The sequence below is a fragment of the Nothoprocta perdicaria genome, unplaced genomic scaffold, assembly GCF_003342845.1.
Source record: "Nothoprocta perdicaria isolate Ctin4 unplaced genomic scaffold, notPer1 scaffold_11, whole genome shotgun sequence".
NCBI classification, from domain to species: domain Eukaryota; kingdom Metazoa; phylum Chordata; class Aves; order Tinamiformes; family Tinamidae; genus Nothoprocta; species Nothoprocta perdicaria.
Genome location: NW_020454205.1, coordinates 3,543,610 through 3,552,274, shown reverse-complemented (window position 1 = coordinate 3,552,274; position 8,665 = coordinate 3,543,610). Strand labels below are relative to the sequence as shown.

Here is an 8,665-nt window from a genome sequence, read left to right as displayed (position 1 = left end):
CCTGAGGCGCGTGCCCGTGTCCTGCGCTTCCCCCCAGGGTGTCTTTTATGAATAATCAAAAGCAGCAGAAGCCAACGCTATCGGGACAGCGTTTCAAAACCAGGAAGAGAGGTAAGAGCCCGCGCCGGGTAAACGCGCGGCCTGGGGAGAGCAAAGGAGCTGCCGCCCCTGGGCGCTTTCCGCGAGTCTTATAGAGCGGCCTGTGCGGAACACAGTGTTTGCACCGGCTATGGACACTGCCGAATGTTCATGTACCCCCACTCCCCCAGAAAATAAAAGGAGGTTGGGGGGATAGATATGTATTTATAGCGGCAGTGTTAAACCCAGAACCCCTCTTTGCGCAGCTGTACGAGTGTGGTTAGTGTGAGAGCAGCAGTGCCCGGTGCGGGGGCAGCACAGGCTCGTGCGGCCCTGCGCTGCAGAGCTTTCCTGCAGCGAAAGGTGCAGGGCTTTCGGTGTTAGCTGCTGGGTGAGGCCTGCGCGGTCATGTCAGCGCCCAGCGAGCGGCTCTTTACAATAAAACTGCTTTGGGCTGTGCGAGTGTGTGTCCTCGCTGTATCTGCACGTCACTGATACAGGAACAACCACAGAGATGCCCTGAAGTTCAGTGGGCTTCCTTAAACAGGAGAGGTGGCAGTTGTCATGACTTACTTGACGTTGCCCTGCTGAAAAGCTCGCACTGTTCCTTCCCGGACAGACGGTGTTAGGGATGCTTTGTGTACTGTGCGCTAATATACTACTGCAGGGGTGCACCTTGTCCCACGTAACCTATCTTGACATCAAAGTAAAAATACCCTGGGAAATTGTAGAACCCAGAGTTGGATCTAGTCTGTCCTGCAGATCCGGGTGTGTGAGGTGGTGTGGGTTCATTGGGTGTGTGCTTTGGGTTTTGGGTTGTCTGCTTTCTGTTTTGGAAGTATTTAACCGTAGATTGGCTTCCAAACAACTGTGTGGTCGCAATCGGCTCTGTAGATCTTTCCTGGAAAATAACTGACTCAGAATTTCTAGGCTTCTGCCCAGCTGTTATGCGCATGCTGAAACTTGGGTTGATATGAGGACACTGTGGTGCCTCCTGCAAAGGGCTCCTACAGGTGCTCATAGAGCTGGCCAGGCTGTGTTATAGGCAGCTCTATAAATATCTGCTGCAGGTGCTTGAGGAAAGCCATTAGAGACCCCCCCACTGGAGGAGGGGGTGCTCTTTGTAGCCAACACACCGTTGGCTCAAACATAATGTTGCAGTCAGGATATTTCATCTCCGACAGAGAGGCCTACGTGGCTAAAATGGACCTGGGGTAATGTGCAAAGTTGCAGGGTGCGTATGTGGAGTCTGCATCCAGCAGGTAGATAAACCTCCAGTTTGGAAGTCTGTGATGTGCCACGGGAGCAGGGCCTAAGGACTGAACGTGGCAGCCAGCTCAGCTCTCTGAGGACTGGCTAAGGGTCCTCACAAGCAGTTGCCCTTCTAAGTGCAAGAGCTCTAAGCCTTCTCTTATAGTGGCCGAAGAATGTTTTAGCTTATGGCAGTCTCTTCTCCCCTCGCTGAGGAGATAAGGCAGTAAAACTCCTTGCTGATGTGATAAAGCAGGGATTTCCTAGCTGGGGAAATGGCTGCAGGAGAAAAAATAATTAATTGGAAATGTTCATGAGAAGCCTATACTTAGGGGAAGCTCATTGTCCTGGGTGAAGAAATAACCGTCTCACTGATCAAAGAATTTCCTATAGCGGACTGTTCAGTTCTTATTTGTAAGAGTGATGCTAGTTTGGGTGGTAAACCAGAGCAATCTCACTTTAATCAACACTCCCCTGCCTCCAAACAACGACATGTGACAACTTGAGTTTAATAAATGCTTTATTTTACAGATGAAAAAGAGAGGTTTGAGCCTGCTCAGTTCCAGGACTGTATCATCCAAGGTTTAAGCGAAACAGGCACTGACTTGGAAGCTGTAGCCAAGTTTCTCGATGCCTCTGGAGCGAAGCTCGACTATCGCCGCTATGCAGAAACACTCTTCGACATCCTGGTGGCCGGGGGGATGCTGGGTAGGTGCCCGCGCCGGGGCTGCTCTCGCTCAGTTGACTTTACTACGAGAGATCAGTTTGTTCTGCTGTAAAAACACAGCTAAGGAGCTTGCTGAACACGTGGAGTGGGGTGTAAGTCATCGAGCGCAGCAAGTAGCTAAGCAGCCAGATTACATGGAAGTAGTCTATATTCTGCATCACGCCTTTGCTCGTGTGGGTCTGCGTTCTTCAACATAGCCACTTGTGCAAGCTTGGCTTAACGAAAAACATATTGGAAACTTTATTTATTGTTCACCAAGTCATGTTGCTGTTGGAAGAACGTGATGTGCTTTGGGTCTGCTCTGTGCTATTAGGAGTTGTTGGTCCTAGCGGTAGTGAGGGGATGGGCTCTGGCAGAAGCCTGGGCTGAGGAATGAGATGGTGGCCAAGTCAGTGGCCCCCTCAGGTGACAGGGAGGGAGGAAGTGAAAGGAGGTGACGGGAAGCTCCTGTGTCTGTCAGGGGAGTGGAGGACATCTTGACGGCCAGGTGAGAAGTGCACGGAACTACAGGAGGTTGGAAAGTAGCACGACAGTTGTTGTGCTTCTAAGCTTATTAGACTTCACGCTTCCTACCTCGCTAACTAGCATGAGAAGGGCTTCAAATAGGGCACCCTTTTAAAACAGTGTCCTGGTCACTGCCTCTGCCTGGTCTCTCTACACCAGAAGAGCCTGTTCGTTGTGCTGTAGGTGGGAGCTGGAGTGTGTGGAATAACAACTTAATTGAGAAATTTAGCAGCTGCAGAAAGCTTTTTTTTTCTTTCTCTATTAGGTAGCAGAAATAGAATTTAAGTGCCCTAAATGTTCAGGGAAAGGAGCCGAGGTTTCTGATCACGGGTCCAGCCAGGTGGGAGGCAGTTCTGCAGCGGGTGCGCGTGGGTGGTTGGGAGATGTCCCTGCACATTCAGGTGGTCTCCACACTGCGACTGTGGAACATCAGGCAATTTGCAGGAACAAACGATGGGTAAAAGACATTCAGAGCAGTTCACTTCCATTAAGTGTGTCTGTTGATCTAAAAGCTGCATATTGGGGCAGTGTTTATATTGTTGCATTCTTCCCGATAAGAGGTGCTTCTGCTGCTGCTGGCAGTGTGAGTAAAGATAACTGCCTGCCACACAGCACCATAGGTAGAAATTGTTACTATAAGAAATGTAACAATCTCCCTATTTAGGTTTAAGCCATTATTTAGTTTTTTTAAGCCAATGCACGCATATGTCTTTGAGGACCAAAGGCAAGGTGGAAGGGAGCACCGCGATGCAGATGTTAGTTCAGAATGCTGAACTATCAGATGCTCAGAGATGCAGCTTTTGAGATGTTGCTGTTGGTGACACAGGAGTCCTGTGCTCAGCTCCCTCTCTGTAACAAGTAGACAAGCTTTGATCTTTGACTGGACAAGGCTAAAATAAAACCTGGCGTCCTTTTGCCTTACCGAATCTTAATATCCCTAGCACCAGTGTTCATCTCTCTCTTTAAGTTCTGTTTCTGCCTAGCATGTAAAAGAAAAAACAAAAAAACAACAACAAAAAAACCCCTCTCCCTTGTGTGTAGATGGCCTAGAAATGAGTAATGAAGTGCCCTGAGGTACGGGAATTTGTAACCTGAATTCACCCTAGTATGGAGCGGCCTTGGTAGCCATCAAATGCCTGTATTAAAGGGAAGACGGGTGGTGAAGAGGCAGTGTCTGCCTCAAGGTTCTCTCTGGGATATGTGTGTCTGTGCCCACATGCAGCAACATTACAGACCAAACATTATTAGGAAAGACTAATGCTAGGATAAAGCTTTAGGGGGTTTCTTTAGGGGCAGAGCCACAGAGAGTCAAAACATTTAGATATTCCTATCTAAGCTACTGATTGAGAATGTAGAGCACCAGCAGCTGTGAAATAGGCAGGATGCAGATGTCTCTGCTGTGATGTGGGCACTCCTTCCTTTTGTCAGGAAGGGCCATCTTGTCCTTATGTTGTGTGCTTGGATGCTGGGGTTCTTTCTGTGGAAATGAACCCTTCTCCTTGTTGGAGAATAACGCCACTAACACCCAAACCCTTGTTTAGCCCCAGGTGGTACCCTGGCAGATGACATGATGCGCACAGATGTCTGTGTATTTGCAGCACAGGAAGACCTGGAAACCATGCAAGCATTTGCTCAGGTTAGTTCCGAGACACGTACAGTGGAACTTCTGTTTAGTGGTCAAGAAAGGAAATGTTTGTGTAGCTGGATGTTGAGGTAAAATACTGATTTACGGTGTGGCTTTAGGGTGCCTCCTGAAGATGCTTTGGGTGTGGTACACTAAGCTAAAAGAAATTTGAAATTCAACAGTGCTAAAACTTGATTTCTGTTCTTCAGAACAAAACTTAATGCAGTCCATCTCTTTCTAGGTTTTTAACAAGCTCATCAGGCGCTACAAGTACCTAGAGAAAGGCTTTGAAGACGAAGTCAAAAAGGTATGTGGTGGCTTATCTCTCTGCTGATAAAAACCTTCAAACTCTAACTACCAGTTAGTCTGCATCTAGAAGAGATAGGGTGTTAAATGGATTATTCAAACAGAGCAGAAAACATTTAAAATTTCCCAATTGAAGAGTTATTCTGTGTGGGTAGTGGAAGAGACTGCCAGTGTACCAGTGCTGCTGGGGTAGCTGGACTGAAACAAAAGCGAGTATCTCGTGTGGAGAGGGTAGTGAGAGTAGCTGATGTCCGTGTAAGATGGTTGTTTTATGGCAGTTTTCACTTCCTCTTGTAGCTGCTGCTGTTCCTGAAAGGTTTCTCAGAGTCTGAGCGGAACAAACTGGCCATGTTGACGGGAATCCTGCTGGCCAATGGGACACTTAATGCATCAGTTCTCAACAGTCTTTATAATGAGAACTTGGTTAAAGAAGGTAACTACAGCCCAGCTTCCCCATTAGGGAAAGGGTGATGGGAGACAGACCCACCCATGGTGGAGGTGGTAGGTGGATGGCGGGTGTGATGAGGCTGCCCATCCACTGTGTGTGGCGAGAGCCTTTTCCTGAATGGGCAAGCATAGGTGTGGGGTGAGCGACCCACGGGGGCTTGCTTGGACCTTGGGAGAAGAGCAGGTCTGCGTGACACTTGGGGCTGCAGTTGCCCGTGATGCTGAGCAGGATCCCGTGCAGTTTCAGTTGGGACCTTCCTGGGTGGAGAAGATGGTGCCTGTCCTTGGGCTCTTCCCAGACTGCAGCAGGGAGATGGGGTTCAGCACAGAAGCCTTGGGGGACACCAGCCTGCAGACGCCCCCATCCTGGGAGTGGGTGACAAACGAGTGTTACTGGACCTTGTGACCCCACTATGTGTGGCACTTCAGTAATGACACTGCTGTTGGTGCACAGGTGTCTCTGCAGCTTTTGCAGTGAAGCTGTTCAAGTCGTGGATAAATGAGAAGGACATCAATGCAGTGGCTGTCAGTCTCCGTAAAGTAAACATGGATAACAGGCTGATGGTGAGTGCGAGGAAACTGCCCATTTGATTCTTAAGCCAGTCGGGTAAATTTACCAACAAGTAAATTTGCTCAGCACACATTTCTGTGGTAAAAGAATTGCTGCAAACCTTGTTTTCAGGAACTCTTCCCAGCCAACAAGCAAAGTGTGGAACACTTCTCCAAGTACTTCACTGAAGCAGGATTGAAAGAACTTTCCGAGTATGTTCGGAACCAGCAAAGCATAGGCGCTCGGAAGGAGCTGCAGAAGGAGCTTCAGGAGCAGATGTCACGGGGAGATCCATTTAAGGATGTAAGTTTGTAGCAAAGCTGCTGGCACTTCTTGTTTTTTTATAGCATTTATGCCTAGCCAGATAGTGAACACCACAGCTCCCACGAGGAATTAGAAGGATGAGTGTGTGTTGGTGTTAGCTTCACAGGTTTTTCCTTACTGTCCTGCATCCTGCTGCCTGGCCAAGGAGTCTGTGTTTCTGAAGGCTTCTGGGTTGCCTTAAATTTGGAGAAATCTGAGTACTGTGCAACTTGAGCAGCATTATTTCTATCTAGCTTGACTTGTGTCTTTAATAATGAGTGTTGGGAATGAAAGTTTAATTTGGGTTACTGTCAGATATGGCTATGTGCTGACTCCTTTATTCCTCTGGCAGATAATCTTGTACGTGAAGGAGGAGATGAAGAAGAACAACATCTCAGAACAGACCGTCATAGCCATAATCTGGTCAAGCGTCATGAGCACTGTGGAATGGAACAAAAAGGAGGAGCTGGTAGCAGAGCAAGCCATCAAGCACTTGAAGGTACCGTAACCAAGCACGGTTGGGCCTTGCGCCTTTCTCATGTCCCTGTGAGCTCCAGGATACGGGAGCTCATGTGGGCACACACAGCACAGCAGACTTGGTGGCGCGCTGTAGTGCCTCGAACTCCGCGCTCTAGTACGACAGTCACTGCAGACTGTGCAGCTGTCCGTGGACTAGAGCTGCACTGAGGCAAACGCGTCAGTGTTCCCAGGCTGCAGAGCCTCTCCCGTGCAGCGGCTTCCCTGGGGGTGGGCTGCAACTCTCCAAGGCAGCGGCTGGCGCAAGCCGTGGCGGCAGCGGAGCTGGGCGGGAGGTAGAGTGGGGTGTGTGTGTGCGCGGCTGCGAGTGCCAAGTTGCCATTCCCGTTACAGCAATACAGCCCTCTACTTGCTGCCTTTACTACCCAAGGCCAGTCAGAGCTGACTCTTCTACTGAAGATTCAGGAGTACTGTTACGACAACATCCACTTCATGAAGGCCTTCCAGAAAATAGTGGTGCTCTTCTACAAAGGTAACTCCCTCGGCGTGACCTTGTTCCGTGTGGGTTTTCTTAAGCCTCAACATCAGGCTTGTTCACAGGCTGCTGTGGTGTTGGGACAGTTCAGGCCATGTGTGAAACACTTCTTGTTACTCTAAACATGCTTGTGCATCTGTAGATACGCAAGAAATATGCTGTTAAATTGAAATTATGTTGTAACTATAGCTGGGGAGAAGTAAAAGCTGCCAGGCAGGGGTAGTTTTAGTAGCTGGTATTCAATTCAGTTGATAGAATTAATTAACTTTGATTAATTAACAATTGACTGACTTAACCTTGCTTTTACACATCCCAATCAGCTGAAGTTCTGAGCGAAGAACCCATCCTCAAGTGGTATAAAGATGCCCATCTTGCAAAAGGCAAGAGTGTTTTTCTGGAGCAAATGAAAAAATTTGTGGAATGGCTCAAGAATGCTGAGGAAGGTAGGGAGCCGGCGTGCTGGGGCTGGGGCGCAGCCTGGGGCAGTTGGTGACCCCAGGGCCTTCCTGACCTCTGGTGACCTCCGTTTCTTGCAGAGTCCGAGTCCGACGCTGAAGAGGGCGACTGACCTGTGTAATTGTCTTCGGTAAAGCAAACAGGAGCTGTAGATAAGTGTCATGTCTCACGTGTCCTTCTGATTCCTACATCCTACCTCCCTGTATCAAGCATGATATAAGGGCTTTCATGGCAAATTTATTTTAACTGTTTTCTATAGTCACGGAAGTACTGGGTTCAGTTTTTAAAACCATGTTTTAAGTAGCTTACAGGAGCTATAGAGTTGATCCTAACCTACATTAGTCTTTTCAGTTATTCTACCTCCTGTATTTTCTACTGTAATGATGTAATTTAAGGCCTTCCACAATGAAATCCATGTTACCCCCTTGGGTTTTCTATCTCCATATGAGTAGTAGACATGCTTCAGTAAATGAGATTTATGGCAGTTCTGTTTGCAAATTAAACTGTTAAGTCTCCAAAGTGAAGAGGCCATGGCTTTTGTGGTAACTTAGTGTGACACTTTAATCCCATTCTGCTTGCTCCAAGTAACCCCATTCATAAATGCGGTGTCCATCTTCCCTAGCCTCTCTCTGTCATCTCTGTCCACGCTTCCAGCATGAAGTAATCCCGGTGCAGCATTCCCGGCTGCGTCCGTGCCGCACCTGCCGTGGGGGTGGCCCCACAGTGGGGCATGAAGAGCGGGGCTCTCTGAGCCGTCACTGCTGGGGCCCATGTTCCTGGGGGCTGCAGCAGAGCTGGGGTGGCTGCTGCAGGGTGCTGGTATGTCAGCTGCCCGTGCTGGGGCAGGTACAACCAGCCCTGCAGTGTGACAGCCCTCACCTGCACCGGGAGCTCCCGCCTGGGCGGCTCCCCTTGCTCTCCCTCGGTGAGGACCAGAGCGCCTGCCGGCGGTGGCTGTGCGGCCACCGCAAGGGAAGCGGGACAAAACGCTACAGCCACGGGCAATTACTTTATGGTGGCGGTTAGGCTGGTAATTAGCTACTCAACAAAATTTTGTCTGAATTCTTACTAGCAATTCTCAGGACAGCTCCTGATTAAAGACAGATTGAGGGAAGTCTGGGTCAACAGTGCTGCGAGCTAACGATGAGCATTACTAGAAACACTCTTGACCAGTGCACTTCTAAAATGCAAGAACCTTGGTGATCACAATGCAATCTATTCAATATTACCGTGATCTTCCTTTGTAATTTTTTTTAAACAAATAAAGGCCATCCTTACACTCAAAATGCTCTGGGTTATCTTTCATTCAAGTTAAAGCTTCTGTCAATTGAGGGACTTGAAGGGGCAGTCTAATGATTTTGCCCTTTCAAGTTTACATCATTCACTTAATATACATCCCTAATAACA

At 48.6% G+C, this 8,665-nt stretch overlaps 1 protein-coding gene across 1 annotated transcript in view; it reads left to right on the top strand.

Moving 5' to 3' along the window:
• BZW1 (basic leucine zipper and W2 domains 1) overlaps positions 1-8,499 on the top strand; it is an 8,937-nt gene extending 438 nt beyond the window's left edge. The window contains exons 2-12 of the mRNA XM_026047730.1: positions 38-111; positions 1,861-2,037; positions 4,102-4,196; positions 4,426-4,491; positions 4,788-4,923; positions 5,392-5,501; positions 5,620-5,790; positions 6,143-6,289; positions 6,661-6,799; positions 7,123-7,245; positions 7,339-8,499. Of these exons, the coding sequence (XP_025903515.1) occupies positions 48-111; positions 1,861-2,037; positions 4,102-4,196; positions 4,426-4,491; positions 4,788-4,923; positions 5,392-5,501; positions 5,620-5,790; positions 6,143-6,289; positions 6,661-6,799; positions 7,123-7,245; positions 7,339-7,370 (1,260 nt within the window). The 5' untranslated portion in view covers positions 38-47 and the 3' untranslated portion in view covers positions 7,371-8,499. The remainder of the gene's footprint in view (positions 1-37; positions 112-1,860; positions 2,038-4,101; positions 4,197-4,425; positions 4,492-4,787; positions 4,924-5,391; positions 5,502-5,619; positions 5,791-6,142; positions 6,290-6,660; positions 6,800-7,122; positions 7,246-7,338) is intronic.
• Positions 8,500-8,665: the final 166 nt, after the last annotated feature.